Source organism: Scardinius erythrophthalmus, assembly GCF_964197995.2.
Source record: "Scardinius erythrophthalmus genome assembly, chromosome: 2".
Lineage (NCBI taxonomy): Eukaryota > Metazoa > Chordata > Actinopteri > Cypriniformes > Leuciscidae > Scardinius > Scardinius erythrophthalmus.
This window is the reverse complement of record NC_138222.1, coordinates 54,579,999-54,599,950: the sequence shown is the minus strand read 5'-3', so window position 1 is coordinate 54,599,950 and position 19,952 is coordinate 54,579,999. Positions and strand designations below refer to the sequence as shown.

The 19,952-nt window shown below is 39.9% G+C and overlaps 1 protein-coding gene across 1 annotated transcript in view; it reads left to right on the top strand.

Annotated features, from left to right (window-relative positions):
- Positions 1–834: 834 nt before the first annotated feature.
- Positions 835–19,952, top strand: part of dtx4a (deltex 4, E3 ubiquitin ligase a) — a 29,440-nt gene continuing 10,322 nt past the window's right edge. The window contains exons 1-3 of the mRNA XM_081391467.1: positions 835–1,160; positions 2,490–2,707; positions 4,636–5,614. Of these exons, the coding sequence (XP_081247593.1) occupies positions 2,497–2,707; positions 4,636–5,614 (1,190 nt within the window). The 5' untranslated portion in view covers positions 835–1,160; positions 2,490–2,496. The remainder of the gene's footprint in view (positions 1,161–2,489; positions 2,708–4,635; positions 5,615–19,952) is intronic.

Here is a 19,952-nt window from a genome sequence, read left to right as displayed (position 1 = left end):
ACATACCAATAGATGTATATATATAGATAGATAGACAGACAGACAGACCGATAGATAGACAGATAGATAGATAGATAGATAGATAGATAGATAGATAGATAGATAGATAGATAGATAGATAGATAGATAGACAGACAGACAGACAGACAGACAGACAGACAGACAGACAGACAGACAGATAGATAGATAGATAAGAAATGTTAGAGAGGTTTAAATGAGTCTCAATGGCTTAGAAATAGTAAGTAACATAGAATGACAGCTTAATCTAACGAGCCTCTCCAACTTTAAACATTTTAACTCCTGCAAAGTTTAGTTTCAGGTCTAATTAGACATGTCTGAACCAGCTAGTCAACAGTTTTCGGCTTAACTCGCTGGAACCGGGTTAGAACAAAACCACAGAAGAATACAGAACTTAATTGAATGAATAAATACCACTTACATACACATTTCAGTAGGGAAGTTTACACTTCTACAACCATAGCCTCGATTTCCTCCTTGTCGTTACGGACGGGGATGTAGCTCAGTGGTAGAGCGCATGCTTCGCATGTATGAGGTCCCGGGTTCAATCCCCGGCATCTCCACTTACTTTTTTTTTTCTTTCAAGAAAACAATAGTGGACAAGTAAACACGCGGCATCCTAAAATTCTTTATGATGACAGTCGCTGAATTTACAGGTTTTATTTTATATCTGTAGAAAAGCATCGAGTGCACGTACGTTTGTGAAGATTTTAGGAGGAGACACTTGAGTCGGAAGTTGCACTCCTGCGCAGACCATTGGTCAATTAAACGTCAGTGGGCGTCGTAATCACCACGCCATTGGCCAGTTTAGCCCCCAGTGGGCGTGGCTACAGGCAGAGTCACGCAAACAATCGAAGAATCCTGCACATTCCTTACTAGAATAAGAATAACATTTAAATGTCTTTACGCGGCAGTAGGTAAAATGAGGCATGTCGTTTAAGAGATCTGTAACTGCGCTTTGCGTCGACTGTGCATTTTAAAGTAAAACAATGCAATAATTCGATTTGCCTTTTCCTCTGTGAAAAAAATCTGGGACTATTGTTACATCGCACGGATACTTTTTTGCTCAAGTTAAGATGGATTCGCCCAAGGAATTACCTCCTTCTTCAATGATTTGAATGCAAACGAACGATCTCTTATTGGTGAGTGCTTGCATGCTTTAATTCGTCGCATTTTGGGAGATAACGGGCCTTTTGCTTTTGCATCTTGAACGTTCAGTTGGAAAATATGGGTTGTGAATATGTTATAATTGACAGATAAAACAAGTAACTGAGCCACCATGACAAAATGAACCGCTGCCATTTTATATTAAAGAGAATGAATGTTATGATGACGAACAGAATTAAACATCTGCCTTGCATTTTTCTTTATCAGAGAATGGACATTTTAAGGATGCAATGGAAGAAATGCGTTTCTAAAATGTCTTGCATGTAACACAACATTCTGTGGCAAGCGGTTTTAACATTTATTGTCTATAACATTTACATTGTCTATATATTTTATGTTACTAATACTTTTATTTGCTACATTTAATACATTGTTATTATTACCTTCTGTTTCTGTACTTCTGTTTCTTTTTCGGTATCACTGGTTACTGTTATACATTGCTAAGTGGCTAATCATTGTTTAGTAACAAATTACAGATTTTTGCTATTGAATTCATATTTGTATATATGGTTCAGGTTTTGTTTATTTACTATTCATTGACTATATTATTTCAATGGTTGCTTGGACCTATTACACTGTTTTTTTATTTTGTTTTATTAGTTCAATATTTGAGACTAAATTGTTTAGTTCAATACACACAAACAGTTATTAGAGACTAAATTAAATTAATTAATAGAAAGATTGGTCACACTTTAGTTTAGGGTCCAATTCTCAGTATTAACTTTCTATTAACTACAACTATACGCCTCAATAAACTCTATTATTTACCGCTTATTAATATAAGGTAGTTGTTAAGTTTAGGTTTTGGGTAGGATGAAGGGATGCAGAATAAGTATTAATAAACAGACAATATCATAGTAATATGCATGCTCTAATAAGTTACTAGTTAACAGTGAGAATTGTACCCTAAACTAAAGTGTTACCAATAGTCTCTTAACTGGGTACCAGTATTAAGTAAATACATGCAATAGGCTACATATGAACTAGTAATGATACTGACAATTAGCCGATAAATAATGCATGTTATTATTGAAATTGAAAGAGGTAGGCTACTTGGGTTACTCACAAGTAGCGAAAAACGTGCACTAGAAACATAAAGTAGACACTAGTAAGTTTAAAGGAATAAATGCTCAAATGGCTTGCCACAGCATGGTGCATAACATTCCCTTTGTGGTCAAATACATCGCTTGCTTCTAAACGCACCTGTGCTGTGCACGGGAATTAATCGCTGCAAAATAATGAACTGAGTCAAGACACATTCAGACGTCATTATTGTGGACGTGACTTTATTTTTCTTCGTGTAGGTATGAGATGTTGTTAGCCTCGGCCGTGGTCGTCTGGGAATGGCTGAACGAGCACGGGCGCTGGCGACCCTACAGCCCGGCGGTGTCCCATCATATCGAGGCGGTGATCCGCAGCGACCCTCGCGGCGCCGGGAGCGTGGTTCTGGGCCAGGTCGACTCGCGTCTATCGCCGTACATCATTGACCTGCAGTCTATGCACCAGTTTCGGCAAGACACCGGTGAGAGAGAACGATATACTACATGATTTGTATCTTCTTGCTCATCTATTGTGTTTTATTAATACGGTGCGTTTGCTCTGAGATCAAACAAATGCGCCAATGAACTCAGATCTGTATTGTGATGACTTGAAGGCAAAGGTCTGCAGATGTTTTGAAAGCTCACCGTGGTATGAAAAAGGTTGGGCTGGGCCTCAAAACCTTCATTTCAGCAACAACAACTTCTTCATTTTTCTCAAGTCAGATCACTGATGTAGTTTAAAGCTTAATGTTTGTAATTCACACTTGTTTATGTCTCATGCAATGTGGAGTTCAAGTGGCTCTGCCATGGACTCCTAATGATTTTTGTCAATGCACATGAGTGCTTTGCTGGCGAGAATGAAGGGATGAGTTGAACCTATAACAAGGGGCAACGTGAAGCCGAAACAAAGGGGTGGATTGTTGGCTGTCAGAATTTTGGGAGTCTCTATCACCCATCCTGACAAAGGCCATTGTGGAAGACTGACTAGACTTCATGGGAAGATGGAGGAATGGAGAGAATAGGGTCGACGAAGGGTAGCGGCCCATCGCTCCAAAAACACGAGGGAGGAGGAGATGGAAAAACGAATGGTAGTAGAGCGAGGTCATGAAGGGGGGTCTGATGGATAACCTTTGTGTTGCAGTTTATGCACTGTCAAATTCTTGAGATTAATTGTACTGAAGTACTAATGCATAGTTTTGCTGCAAAACGGTTAAATTTGTGTAGTTGGTTAATTGAACTCTTTATGCTGTTCAGGGTGTCATGTTCTCAGGTGATAAATTAAACCAGTCATAGTAAAGTTCTTCGGCAACCAGACACCTCTCGATATTTCAGCTGAACAAACTTGACATATTTCTTCTCTAGCATACATTTTTCGTCACATTGAAGTGCATAAACACCAGTACTGATATTTGCCTGTTGTAGCTTTTCCTCACTGTGTACACAAAATAAACTCTGACACAGTCAAAAAACATCATTGGAGAAGCACAAATTAAACGTCACGACACAAACTATTTTGGCTGAATTTATTTCAGAGCATCACTAAGATATGCACATGTAAGGTTTGCATTCTTTCTCTCTCAGGTGGATCAATTAATATAGATGACTCATCTTGTACACGCATATACTTTTTTTGTTGTCCAATAATAAGTTCTTAGAGTTGAGAGCCCCTTTCCCTTTAAATTATAAAAAACACGTGCCTCTAGAAATAGAAGGTAAAAACAGTCATGAGTCATCTGTGTATGATGTGCTATATATATTTTTTTATGTACTACTACATAAATGAATTGTAATTCAGTAATATAATAATTTAAATATTTTAAATAATGAATAAAAATTATTAATACTTATTAATAACATTTTAATAATAGACCATTGGCTAAGTAAAAGTATAATTCACCCAAAAATAAAAATTCTGTTACCATGTTCTCATCCTCATGTCATTGCAAAGCTATAAACCTTCAGTTCATCTTTAGAACACAAACAAAGATATTTTTGATATACTTTAAAATTTTATATTATTTTTTTTCATTTAGTATATCCATTGGAAATCCACACAACCAAAAAATACTAAAAGCCATCGTAAAAGTATTTCTCATGAATCAAGCGGTTTAATCGATGAATGATGAACAGATTTAATTTCGTATATAAACACTGATCAACACACATGCATAGAGCTCATAATTAAAATATTCAAATGTAATCAGCCTATTAGCTCATAAAATAATATCTTTATTTGGGTTCTGAAGATGAGCGGTAGTCTTATGGGTTCCTGTTTCTTCCTGTTAAAATTCCTGTTTTTAATAAGAAATACATCAACACAGGACTGTGCTCGTCAAATAGTTTAGTGGGTATTTTAAAGTGCACGATCCCGGTAGTTTTGCTAAACTAACCTCTCTGCTCTTCCTTACAGGTACACTAAGACCCGTGCGGCGAAGTTTCTACGACCCGCGGTCGGCCCCTGGTCAGGGTTGGGTGTGGGAATGGGAGAATGACTCGGGCTCATGGACGCCGTACGACACAGAGGTCAGCATCGCCATCCAGGCGGCTCGGGACCGGCAGCAGCCCTGGCTGGACTTAACGCCGTTGGGCTTCTGCTACCTTATAGACCTGCAGAGTATGACGCAGATCAATGGACAGACACAACGGCGCCGGCGCATCCAGAGGCGCTCAGACCTGGCTTACCCGCTCGTCTCCGGCCCGCTGCCTAAGCCGCATGCGTGGTCGTCCGCTGGAAGTGGTGGACTCTTGGGAGTGGGCGTTTCAGGGGTTAGTGGAGGGAATGGCAGTGCCTATCCCAGTGGAGCTCTCCCAGCTTCTGCTATCACTTCACTTGGTCAACCATGCTCCTGCCAACAGTGTATGCTAGTCTTGGGCGTCAAGACCCCTAGCATGGCACAAACTCTCGGGCGGAAACCCCCGCCGGTACCCAAGCCGCCGAGCCCAAAGGCGCCATCAAGGGGACACTCTTACTCTCTAACCCTGCCTCACCCTCCTTCCCTTTCCAGAGTCCTCTCGCCACATAGGAACTCCACCTCGGGTGCTAGCGGAGGCTTCGGACACTCCCTCTCTCTGCTGGGTTCAGCCACTGCTGCCCTTTCGATATCCTCTAACCGTCCTCCTCCACCTGCTGTACCGCCACCCCCGCCTCCTTCTGCCATACCCTACACGACCTCTGCGTCCAACCCTACAGCACCTACACCCTCCAACGCCCTTATATCTACAGTGACCACCTGCGCTCCCACGCCGTCTGCTCGTGTTCTGGGTCCTGTGTCTACGGCATCAGCAGCTTGTGCCGCCCCGGTGCCACCGCGCAGTAGTCTGGCAGGCCTTAGCCGCCCCGCCCTGCAGAGAATCGCCATGGCACAGTCACGGGCGCTCATTGCATCAGGGTAAGTTGTAACAACTGCAGTCACCTGTGATTGTAAATTAAATGAAAAGAAAGGTTCCAAAAGGGGCTTTTCCTTTATTTTAAAGAGTGTAGCATTCAAAAGTCTGCGATCAGTACGTTTTTGCTGTTCTTTTGAATTCATCAGAGATCCCTAAAAAAGACGGTTTCCACGAACATATTAAAGGGTTAGTTCACCCAAAAATGAAAATTCTGTCATTAATTACTCACCCTCATGTCGTTCCAAACCCGTAAGAGTTCCGTTCATCTTCGGCACACAAATTAAGATATTTTTTATGAAATCTGAGAGTTTTCTGTCCCTCCATTGATAACTACACAACTACCACTTTGATGATTCAAAATGTTCATAAAGAGATTGTAAAACTAATCCATCGAAATTGAGCGGTTTAGTCCAAATTTTCTGAAGAGACTCGATCGCTTTATATGATGAACAGAGTGAATTAAGGCTTATTATCAGCAAATATAAACAGAAGCTCAAACGAACATGATTGACGTGAGAGAACAAACCTCCTTGGTTCTTGCTGAAGCTCAAACGTGATGCGTAACACGAGAACAAACCCCATTGGTTCTTGCTGAAGCTCAAACGTGATGTGTAACACGAGAATGAACCTGATTGGTTCTTGCTGAAGCTCAAACGTGCTGCGTAACACGAGAATGAACCTCATTGGTTCTTGCTGAAGCTCAAACGCGCTGCGTAACACGAGAATGAACCTCATTGGTTCTTGCTGAAGCTCAAACGTGCTGCGTAACACGAGAATGAACCTCATTGGTTCTTGCTGAAGCTCAAACGTGATGTGTAACATGAGAATGAACCTGATTGGTTCTTGCTGAAGCTCAAACGTGATGTGTAACACGAGAATGAACCTCATTGGTTCTTGCTGAAGCTCAAACGTTATGCGTAACACGAGAATGAACCTCATTGGTTCTTGCTGAAGCTCAAACGTGATGTGTAACACGAGAATAAACCTGATTGGTTCTTGCTGAAGCTCAAACGGGATGTGTAACACGAGAATAAACCTGATTGGTTCTTGCTGAAGCTCAAACGGGATGCGTAACACGAGAATGAGCCTCATTTGTTCTCGCACGTCAAACAAACATGCTTGAGCTTCCGTTTACCACAACTGATGTGTAAGTTGATCAATGTTTAAATGTGAATAAATGCCTAAATTCAATCTGTCCATCATATAAAGCGATTGTGTTTCTTCAGAAAATTTGGACTAAACCTCTCATTTCATATGGATTCGTTTTATGATCTCTTTATGATCTTTTTGAAGCGTCAAAGTGGTAGTTGCGTAGCTGTCAATGGAGGGACAGAAAGCTCTCATATTTCATTAAAAATATCTTCATTTGTGTGCCGAAGATGAATGAAAGTCTTACGGGTTTGAAACGACATGAGGGTGAGTAACTAGGTGAATAATGAGTGAGGATGAGTAATTGGGTGGACTAACCCCTTTAAGCAGCACAAATGTTTTCAACATTGATTGAGGTTCATTCTCTGTTGAAAATTCAGCTTTGCCATCACAAGTTAAAGTTTTTTACAAATTTTAATCAAGTAAATTCAGCCTTGGTGAGCATAAGAGACTTTAAAAACATTAAAATCTTACCGACCCCAGACTTTTGACTGGTAGTGTATTAGAACAAAGTTGGCTACTGAATACAGCCGCCTACAGGTGGTCACATTCACCATTGCAATGTGATTTGTCATGGGTGAAATCTAGTCATTTCAATAGAAACCCACGTGATCGGGAGTTTTTTGGCTGAGGTCAAAAAAATTACCCATGCAGATTTTGCTCCTCCTAATTTGGTCATGCATTGACCAACAGAAAGCTGCTTGGTTCGAAAGTGATCCCTGAACTGTGCTTCCACTTTTTTTTTTTTGCTTATTGAAACTTTTTTTTGTCCAAATTTCTCTAATGTGACCACGCCTTAACTTTCAAAATGCTTGTGAAGACCAAATTTTGTGCTTGCATCTCCTTGTGAATAAAATGTGAGATTGTTAAATGTTTTAGCTTGAATTCAGCCTCTGCTGCCTCAAATGTCAAAACCTTGACTGTTTACAAAAAAGTCTGTTACTCTGGGATGTGTACACAGAGATAGTTAGCTCAGATTTATTGCTGTTTTCAGAACGCATTTCACCTTTGGGAACAGACTAAAAATGCTGTATTAAAATATGACAATTGAGAACTTGAATCCAATACATCTCATTTGTTGACTTTATCTGGTTAGACTACTAGTTCATTGGTTTTGTTTGTATGTAAGCCTGTGCTTTGAAATGGTTTCACTTCTCTTATAGTCTATTTTTGAAGAAAAGGAAGTTGTGTTTCAAGAATACTTGAAAGGTTGACACATTTAGGCCTGTTAAAAGTAAGAAAGTTTAATTTAGCACTGCTGGCCTTGTAGTGTTTTAAATGCTTGGTCTGAACCTGAATTTCATTCTACCCTGCTTCTACTCGCTTTTCACATTTTACTTTTGGATCCGGACCTCGGTACTCAGTAAACCAGAATTCTCTCATAACCACTGGAACGGCGACTGGGGTCAAACATTAAACCTTTAACGTCAGAATGGATCGATCCCAACTTTCAACCTCAACTTCAGTTTGAAATATCATTTGACAGTTTCCAAGATGGTGACGACTAAAGCTGTGTTTCATTGGTTATTTTCAAGTGGAATTGGTACAGGTTGTCTAGAAAGTGGCATGAGTGGAAGAACACTTAGTGGTCAGAGATGGGAAATTTAAACTGGTTAATTTTCTCAGCTATTTTTTAAATTAGTCTTAGTCCGGTGTCAAATGTGCTTTTTAGTTTTTATAATTTTTAGTCAATCATATCCTGTTTTTGTTTAGTCAAGTATAGTTGACTAAATGTCTGTGCATTTTAGTCTGTTCACATTTTCGTGGTTAAATTGATAATTATGATTATTTTGATCAAAATTATTATTGCAATGATTATCATTATAATTTTTTGTTTTGTTTTTTACTAGAGATGCACCGATTACAATTTTCTGGGCCGATTCCGATTTCCGATTTTTCATTAAGTTTGACCTGCCGATACCGATTTTAGCCGATTCCGATTTCATTTTTTCTAACCACTTTACAGCACACACAAATATTTATTTTATATAATTTCTGTAATAGAACATTTTACAATTTGCATAGTTCACACACATCTAAAGTGCAGTGTTGTGGAAGAACCATTTCCTTTTCAATATCCAATAATTTTATATATATATATGTATTTAGCAAACGAAACGTCTGTATGAAAACAGGGAATGGCAATAAAATAATATATAAATAAAAAATAAAATAAATATAGCCTTGCAGTATAAAGATATCTCAAAGCACACACACACAGGCCTATTGCAATCACTTCAAACTGAATAATAAAACAAGTTTAAATGGGTACATTTTCTATAAAAATATTAGTCTTTGTTTTCTTTTCTGACATAGCCTACTCCAGTTCTTGTTAAAACACGCAAATTCTGTGCATTTTGGGCACTTTTTTTGTGAAACCCTATTTAGGCTATTTTCAACCAAAAGTGTGATTTCCCTTTAATTGAGCGCGAGCAGTGCAGCAAATAGACTCAGCGCCGAAACACGCGCTTCACTGCTCGCGACGCTCCTGCTTGACGCTCGCGCTGCTTCTGCTTCCGTTGTGAATGCACTCATTGATTAACATGCACGCCGAAAAAAAATATGCGCTTGCGGTCTGAACGGACGTAATTCACGAGGTTTTCTACATGTGCTCCATGTGCACGTGTGATGCTGATGTTGCGCGATGTTAATCATGCGGCGCCCGAGTGCATTTGACCGGCATAAAATCGGCATTTGTCAGACTGACCGGCCGGTCGCCGGTTACGGCCGATCACGTGAAAATCGGCCAATTCCGGTCACCAGCCGATCAATCGGTGCATCTCTATTTTTTACATTTCATCAGAATTATTGCAGCTAGTATTCACCGATATTTTGGTTTGGCGGTGATCCTTAGCTCTCCATCAAGTTGCTCTTCACAAAATTAATCCACCTCTTGTTGATATAATAGTTTTTCGGAAATTTAAATAAGGACACCGATCTGTTTTGTACGTGATCGCATCCAGGTAATACGCATTTCCGTGACGAAGGCATAGCTAGCTAGCAAACTGTAGGATGTAGTAGTAACTAACTAATAGTACTGACAGTAATAGTAACTCGCGATTGAGTTGCAAACTGATGCGAATGGGCTCCAGTGCGTCATCAAGTAGGGGCGTGTCCAAGAGATCAGGGGCTCCAGTGCGTCATCAAGTAGGGGCGTGTCCAGGAGCTCAGGGGCTCCAGTGCGTCATCAAGTAGGGGCGTGTCCAGGAGCTCAGGGGCTCCAGTGCGTCATCGAGCCCCCGTTTTAGCCCCGCCCAAAAAATCCGGAACACAGCAACGGTGAAAAACTGTTTAACGGTCTAACTCCACAATTCAGTACTTCACAGTTCACAGTCTTTGTAATATGATTTAGCAATACATTTCTAACATTTATAATGTGTTTAGAATTTTTTTTTTGAATTGCCTTTACAGGGACTTTAATATAATTATAATGGCATAATAATGCAGGTACACCTTTTCAACGATCTATAAACTTTTATTTCTAAAGAATATTAAACATTGAAAACGGAAAACATTTTAAATATCCAAAAAAATGAACAAAAAAACCAAAAACAATGAAAGCAATGGACTCTTAAGCGGGTCGCACACCGGACGCGCAGCTCAGCGCCGCGCCGCGCCACGTCTAGGACAACTGTCACCTGAAAATCCGATAACATCAGCAATTTTCTGATTTCTGTAAATAAATATAAAACTAAATGTATATATTGCAGCACAGGATTAAGTCCATATATACATTAACTACGATTTGAGACACATAAATGTAAATTTTATATAAAACTATGTAAATGGCGCTCTGTGGCACGGCAGGATTTTGAACACGTCCTGAGCCGTTGTTGGGCGCCGCGGACAGACGCCGAAAGGCGCCGCCGGTGTGTGTACTCTCATAGAGAATAATGTGTTCGAATTTAAAAGACGTGGCGCTGCGCGTCCGGTGTGCGACCCGCTTTAGTGTCTGTTAACAAAATAAATGTCTGTTAATAAATAAAATGGATGTAAACAAAATTGCACTTCAAAAAATAGTAAACATTAGGCTTTAGACGTTAGGCTTAAATAGTGATACATTCCATAACAGGCAAAACTGACAGTTAGGACCTTTGTAAACAAATAAAAAAAAGCCTCAACAAGCCATATCACACAATTTTGCACTGTTACTCCTGTTACTTTGTCCTCCTGTTACTTTGTCAAGTGATTGTGTACTGTCGGGAAGACGGAGACGCACTTTATTGCGTGTATGCTACGCACTGAAAAGACTTGGTTAGGATTAGGGGTGAGGAGTGCGTGCGTATTACACGCCATAAAGAGCGTATCATATGCATGCAAAAACAATTTTTGGCGTATAAATGGCACGAGAAATAACATTCGTGGTATAGATACGCATTTTCATGTGAACGGGCTCGCTGTCGCAACTCACAACTAGCGTCTTCTCTCTCTCCCGGCAGTAGCCGCAAACAGTCCCACCGGCGCTTTCCCATACAAAGACCATGTGACTGACAAGCGCCGCGGCGCCGCCTTCCCACACAAAGACCATGCAACTGACAACAAGAGGGTTCACTCCTCCTATACGCTAAAGAACCGAGCGAGAGTGGTCATCCAGTCTCTTTGGTAGAGAGAGAGAGAGAGACGAGGAAAACAAACAAGCATGCAAATGGAATTATCGCGGCCGGAAAAATTATCGAGCTCATTTTTTTTTATCGTGCGATTAATCGAATTATCGACTATCGCGACAGGCCTAGGTGCACATGGTTGCCAGATTGCAATGGGGATTTTAGACTCTTGAAATCTGGCAACTTCAAGCATTAAAGGGTTAGTTCACCCAAAAATGAAAATTCTGTCAGTAATTACTCACCCTCATGTTGTTCCAACCGCGTAAGACCTTCGTTCATCTTCGGAACACAAATTAAGATATTTTTGATGAAATCTGAGCCATGTCTGAATCCTCCATAGGCTTCTATGTGACCGAAACTTGCTGGCCCAGAAAAGTTATTAAAGAGATCGTTAATATAGTCCAAGTGACTCCAGTGGCTCAATCTTAAGTATATCAAGCGACGAGAATACTTTTTGTGCGCAAAAACAAACAAAAATAACGACTTTATTCTACTATTCATTTCCTTCTCTATACATTAGCAAAACATTATTAGCTGTTTGATAACGTAGTCAAGCAAAAGGCTAATCGTATTAATTACTGTTATATGTTCGACATTGTAGAGAGTGATACATAAAACGCATTACCATTCTGATACATCGACTCATACAAGCCTGTATAATTCACTCTTCCACTTCTTCTGAATCAGTTTTTGGTTCTAGCATATATGGCTGAATTAAACCAATATTTCCACTTGCCATCGTGTAGTATTTACTAAAGTAAAGTTGAGCGAGTGGATCAGGTTTTCAGAGCTGGAGTGAGTGGAGGTGGGGCTAATTTGCATATTCATGGTTCGCATATATTCATGTGTTACATTTCCATGTACATATTTTAAGGCATGAATAATTATTTTTTCACAGGAATGTTTTTTCAAATTTTTTTTGGTGATCAAACATGATTTTTAAGGGATAAAATTATGACTTTAACAAAATGAACACTACTCCGACCGAGGTCTGGAACGGAGAATAGGTTTTGAGGATCATGCTTAGGTTATACTAGACTTTCGGATCAGGAAGTGTGAGGCTCTCTGAAAGTAATAGCAGTGTTACATTATATTACACTTCTGTTCTGCTACTAAAAGTTTTTAAAAAGAAATCTCTTATTCTCACCAAGGCTGCATTTATTCGATCAAAAATACAGTAAAAGTATTGATTTCCTTTTTTAAAAGATCCAAACTTTTGAACGGTATGTATGCCACATTATACTTGGAATAACTGTGTGGCCTGTGGACTCCATGAAGGCAGGAGAATAGTTAATGAAAGGAAGCTTTCTAGACGTAGCTGGTCGATGGGAGTCCTCCATGAGTGTCAACAGGTCAGTCTCGTTCATTAGACTCCCACCTCCTTCTTTCTGTCCCGTTCTCCCTGTTCCCCGTTCCCAGGCTCCATTCATTCCTGGGGGCCCCTTTAGCTCTATTGTGCGAGTGTTTTCGAGAGCGTGTGTGTGCGCCGAGTGCGTATCCAAGGCAACCTTTGTTGGCAGTCGGCAGCTTGGGTTTTATATTTGCAACACAATGCAGTTAAAGGGAGGAGGGAGGAGGGGGGTGTCAGTGGAAAGACAGAGGAGGGGGAAGAGATTTGGTAGTCTGTGTGAAGGAGGTTTGGGAATAGTTGCTTGATTGAGCAAGTGTTTGTTTTGAGTGTGTGTGCTTGTGTGAGACGCAGACGCTGTCCTGTAGACACAAACGTCTGTCTCAGACACCGGAGGAGCGCAGATTTTAGGTTTATGCGTAGTGGCATATGACTGGGATGAGGAGTGAGCCACTAAAAGTGAAGTGAGCCAACGAACGTCTTATTCTGGCGTGCACTGGCATACTGATAAGCATCAGGATGGGGTTTGGATTTTTACAAGCATGCACACGCACAGAAACATCTTATAATGGCAATCATGAATGCTCAGTATTATGTAACACTTCTGTGGTTTTGTGGATAAACACAGTATCATCTTGCATATCATATATCTTTTGCATACCGTTCAAAAGTTCAGGGTCAGTGTTGGATTGTGCCAAAATGTTAGATCGGATGGATGCGATGGATTTCAGTTATTTTAAATTGTAACAATATATTACAATATATTAATAAAATGCAGCATTGCTGAGCATAAGAGACTTCTTTCAAAAACCTTAAAAAGTCTTACCGACCCCAAACTTTTGAACAGTGGTGCACCGTGCGTGGGGTCCAAAAGTCTGACCACCCTGAACAATGTAAAATCGAATTTAAACTAGAAAGCTTATGCTGTTAAATGCACAAGTTATATTCCAGATTCTGCTATATTTCTAGGTTCATGCAGCACAACGGCTTCTGTCATTGAAGTGAAAGGGGACAGACCAATTGCTAAATTCAAAAAATCATTGTTTGTTTTAGTTCCTGATAAAATAAGTGTTACAGAGGCACATGGCTGCCACATATTATTTTTTCCACTCAGTTATGTCATAATAACGAGATGTGTGATATAAACAATATAGTTTCTCGTAATAACGAGATGCTATGTCATTAAAACAACATATTTTTCTCATGAAAACAATATATTTTCTCTTAATAACAACATGAAATTGTCATAAAAATGATATGCTTTCCTGTTATAACAAGATATTATATCGTTAAATGTACATATTTTGCATGTGACGTGATAACGTGGGAAATAGGCCTTTATCACAGTCCTTGTTTGAAAAGTCGAAGCTTCAAATAATATAGTAAAATAACTTCTGCTGTTAGCCTGTATGGGTGGCAGTGCCCAATGCTTATATAGAGTGATGCAGGGATGACGTCATTTTTAGGCCAACGGGCAGTTCGCATCACACTGGTTCCCTCGAGAAATGCCCAATAGGATTTTCCCATAGGCTTTTGGATAATCGCTAAAAACAAGCTCTGTGATCAACATCCTAAATTGTAAGTCGCTTTGGACAAAAGCGTCTGCTAAATGACTAAATGTAAATATAACAAAAGTTTATGATACTTGCACGTTTTTTTCCATCAAGATATACTTATCACAGATAAACACAAGTTTTATGAATTTTGAAGCCTAAATGCAGTCGCCAGGAGTAAAAAGCTAGAGGTTGGCTATAAACGAACTACACCACGGTCCCATGAATTCAGCGTCACCATCAGGTTCTGACAACTCTTTCAGCTTTTATAAAAAAAAAATAAAAAAAAAATAATTCCCAGAATGTTTGAGTTTGACCATTTTCTGAGAGCACAATTATAAGCATAGTGATGCTGTTAAAGCGGATTGAGTTTCCCTGTTTAAAGAGCAACTTGCAGGTTAGAAGACCCAACAAGTCAATGTATAGAAAAATAATGTAGGAACTAGATTTTCTTTAAAAAAAATTATAAATATGCTACAGTGGCTTCTGGAGTCGTTTTTGTGAGAAAATTTTACTTCCGCATCTGAAAATGGGCGTGACGGGCGAGAGTCGTGACGTAGCACGAGGGAGAGCGGTCGATTCACACAACAGGGAAATATGGATTGCAATGACATTTCGGACGCTGAGGAAATTGTTTACGGACCACAGCCATACAATTATGAGCCTGCTAGGCTGCCAAGAGAGCAGGGACAGGCCAGGATTAATGTTAGACAGAACATATTGGAACTTACAATAACAGAAACTAAGCTTTGATCAGGCGTTTGTCATGCTCATTAATATCCGCCCAGACTAACGTTACGTGATATAACTTAGCAGTTTCTCATGGAGAGACAGAGAGATATTTATTCATGATACATTTTTTGTTCCATAGGTGCTTGTGTGGGAAATGCGAGGCAATGTTTACAGCTGAGGAAAGTCTGTGTTACAGGGAGGTGGATGCATACTGGGCCTTAGTGGAAAATGCCAAACTTCCATGGTTGCAGTTAGTGTTACTACAGTAAAGCCATGGTGAATGTTGCTGATCTGTGGACACTGGATAGTTCGTTCATTCATTGCACAATGTTTATTCCTGGTTTTCACGTCAGCGCTGTTTGATTCGTTAATAACGGAGAAATGTGAATATTTCTCACTAGATCTCGCAGCGATGTTATTACTTCAGTGGCGAACTCTTTATTTACCTCGCAGTTAGGCTACAGTGTTGCTTGATCAGGCTCGCGCTGCACTGGTCCAAACTGATAAACGGTCCACACAAACACAATAACGAGTAACTGTTAGCTCAGTTTCGTTCCGCTTACATTGCGTTTGCCAGTTGATGTTGTGCTCGCGCCCATAGGCGCCGATTTATGTTTTCCTCCGTGGGTGCTCATGGGCGTACGCCCTTTAAAAAAAAAAAAAATCAATTTTTTTGCACTTCAGAACCTTAGGAAATGGACAGCGGCCGACACTTAACAGTGTTAAATTTGAAAAATACTGTTCGATAGAACTGCTTGGTTTGTTACCACAGAAACAGTTATCTGCGTGCTTCCTCCGCGATAAAGTTCCGCATTTGCGGCTATCCAACACGAAAATGCATGCAGCAAAGCCTTTCACAACATTGTTTTCTTCAGTTTTGTCGACAACTTTACCATCTAGCTATTCTTTTCTTCAACTCCTCAGCATCCATCTCGACGACTGCAAGCAGATCGCGTGCGCGCGCGGTTATGATGACTTTTTAAAAGTTGGGAGGGCGTGGGCACAAATAAACTGATGTGGATTTTAAATTATTATTTTTTTAACTTGAAATACGGGCATATTTTTGTAGATGTGTTCCTAAAGATGTGCATATATTTGTACGTTTGCACATGATTGTTTTAAACCCATGTTTAGACCCGTGTTTCCCCCGTGTCCGACCCGACCCGCACCCGTTTGAGCAAAATTTGCGGGTAGGCTACCCGAACCCGCGCAGGACTCTGTCACACAAGTCCACACAGTAAAAATTAGATTTGTTAACTCACCATTGCGGTTAATTCTTCAGAAGGAACAGAATTAAAAGAACTGCGCTCACGGCCGGATTAACAATTTCCTGTGCCCTGGGCAACAAGACTCAAGGCCCCCCGTAGTTAGGGGGGTTCGGGGGCATGCTCCCCCGAGAAAATTTGGATTTCTCTGACCTACATATGTGCAATTTAGGACTTTTGAAGGCCAAAAAATTATAAGAAATAGGCTCTCTTTAAAACCTTGTCATTAGATTATTTGTCTGCTCTCTCCTTATCTTCATATTTCTTATTCTCTCAGTATTCTTATAGGCCTACTTCTACCTCTCCTAAAGCTGAACTTTGACAGTCTTTTCATTTTCGTCTGTGTCAATGACGAAAATAAACATAGGCTCAACTGATATTTATACGTTTTATGAATCATTTTCTTAGACATGTTAATTTACTCAAGGCTACCAGGAAAGCTGTATAGCTGTAAAGTCAGTATTGACATTAGGAACCTTCTGCAAGCTTTGGAATTTGAAAACGTCTGTTTTTAAATGTTAAAAGTAATTTTAAATAATACAAATTATAGACTACGATTACCGCAGTTGGTGGATTTGGCAGACGTTCCCTTATATATATATAATATATGCTTATATTAAGCATCGTGCGCTCTAACGCGTCAAAGCATTCTCAGGTAGGCTATAATTATGCAGCATTAATGCACGAATGATTTTGAACGAATATTTCATCATGTCGATATACAATGGTGACATAATGTTAAAACTAATCTTGCTATTGATATCTTTGTTAGAACAAATGTCCGGCTAATATCGAAACTGAAACGAACTTTACCGCGCTCAACCAGCGTCGCTGGCGTTCAGCTGGGAGGCAGGAAAGTCGCGTGAACCCGCGTAGATGCACTTTATGCAGTGAAGAAGATCGTAAAGAGTTTGATAACTTTATTAAATTTCTGTGTATTTCCTACCTGTCAGGGCCCCCTAGATGTCATGGGCCCCTGGGCAAGTGCCCAGTTGCCCTAATGGTTAATCCGGCCCTGACTGCGCTGCAGCTGTGTACAGAGCAGGGTCACTAAAGAGGCTTTTCATCCGAGAAACGCTGTGATTGGTGGATAGGATATGGAGCAGGCGATACCATAGATATCTATGGGCGATACTACTCGACTGACTGCGACATAACCAATCACAGTGTGACAGACGCTTCACATATCACCGACTGCAATGATTAATTTTAAATGAATGTAGACAGAGCGCCTACTGGCAGTCTGGCACACGTGGGTGCTCGGTATTTTCCGTGGGTGCTCGGTATTTTCCGTGGGTGCTCGAGCCCCGGAGCACCCACGGTATCGGCGCCTATGCTCGCGCCTACATCCAGCGGGAGAACCCGAAGATGCGTGCACTGAAGGAACCGCACTAGCTCTGAGTCTCACCCGGTTCTTACTTCGGTATCCCATGTTGAACTCCTTCATATCGCCGGGACGATAATCATCCGATCTGAAGTGAACGCTACACACGACCGCGTTTTCCGAAGCCGACGCGGAAGAGAAATCCCGTCTCTTCACCTGCACAACCCGCACCCAGGCACAAAAGATAGCACCGTCCTTTTTCCTGTTAGGAAACCGGTGGACTCGATGTCCTGACAGGCTGGAGTTTTTGCAAGCTCCACAAACACATACATTTACCATGACGATGATAAATTGAAATACAAAAACTACTGAAAACACACTGTCTCACGACCGCTCTTACTGAATACCAACCTACTCTGCACTGAGCTGCGGCAGAGCACAGCACACGTCTCCCTCGTGTGACGTAAAATGACGCGATGTTGAAAAAAAAAGCGGCTTGTACGAGCAGTCAAAGAAACGCTCACTTTATCTACTAAATTGGTGTCATTATGTCGTTTTAAAACATTTTAAATCCTGCATTATCTTTTCATATGGTATTTTCATACACGGTTATATATTCATTTAGATTTTTTTTTTACCTGCAAGTTGCTCTTTAATATCCCCGATAGCCTCTATAGACCCATTTAGCCACTTGTTAGCAACCGCCTTTTTCTAGACACGTAATCGCTTCAAAAAGTCACGAGTGGGGTAGAACTGATGTATTTTATGTCGTAGAATAAAATGTGAAAGTGTCTTGAGCTTGTTCACCACAGACCTTATTTTAGCTTTTTAACCAAAACCCAATTCAAAAAGCCATTGACTTGGAACGATGGAATTGGAAGTGCTAAAATGCTAACTCACTTCTGCGTTTTAGCCTACAAAGTGACATGTCATACCTGCACCACTCTATTCTATTGTCAAGTTCAACCAAGTTCGTTAAATTTTCTTTTCAAAATTGGCGACTGTCAATTTACAATAATGCAGGCGAAAATTCGATTACGCTACAAATCGAAGCTGGATGTGACGACGCGCGGACTGTGATAAAGACCTATTTTCCACACTTGCCATGTCAGGTACAAAATATGTTGTTTTAGAGATATATCCCATTTTTAATGGTAAAAACATTGTTTTTATGACATATGTCGTTATTACGAGAAAATATATCATTTTAACGCCATGGCATCTCATTACGAGAAAATGTATTGTTTAAACGATATTACATATTATGACATAATTGAGAGGAAAAAATAATAAACTATAAATTGTAGCGAACATTGTTTTTAATAAAATTTTAACTGCTAAGTAGGAACATTTTCACCTGTGTGAGACCTTTGGACCCCAGTGTCCAATATTTACAGTAACATATATATGGTTTAGGAGTGCTAATAGACAGGATTTACTTTACTTTTTTTTTTTTTTTTTTTACTGATATGTTGCAGGTCCTTATAGCATTCGTGCTGCTTTTTATTACCTCAGAATATTATTTCACCTGCAAACAGACACAAATCATCTTTACAGTAATGCACCCAAGTCAAAGTGTCGGCATAAGACATTGCACAAGAATAAATGCATAATAAATACATAAGATACATAAAACTTAAACATTAGCATAGGTGACCTCCTTGTCCTAAACCCTCCTAAATGTATTTCATAGATATTCTATGCAAGTGCATTACTGTTTTCGCAAAATAATCAATGTGCTTTTTTTGTTGTTGTTGTGGTAATTAACAGAGTGATGCAAATACAGTCTCGAGTGTTTATATATAAATATTGAAACCACTAGAGGGAGCTAGAAATAAAACTCTCTCTGTATGTCTGAAGAGTCTGAGAAATATCTGGATTGTAGACCTTAAAATTCAGACGAAAGTGTCAAATTTGATTTGACTCCATTTTAGATCGTGTATATCTTTTTCATTTTATCACCAAGTCAATATTAAAAAGGTTAGAAGTCTGAGTAAAGGAAATGTTTATTCGTCTTTGTCACTAGTCAGGATTTGCTTGTTAACAGTCAGGATTGGTCTCACAAACTCTTGGCCCAGTCGGGAAGAAAGTATTTGTCTGTCACTCAGGAAAAAAAACAGTGTAGAAATCGTTTCTTTAGGGGTACAAGAGCTTGTCACTGGGGCAGTACCCTTAAAAGTACATCTTTGTACCTTATTTACCTCTGAAAAGATCATAGTAGTACCTCCAAGGGATAGTTCACCCAAAAATGAAAATTGTTCCCCTAAAGGTAAAATATTTGCACATTTTTCTCAGTTTTTGTGGGTGTTTAGTTGATGGTGAAAATGATTAGTTGTTTATCGCAATGTTTGTTTGCTCTATATTT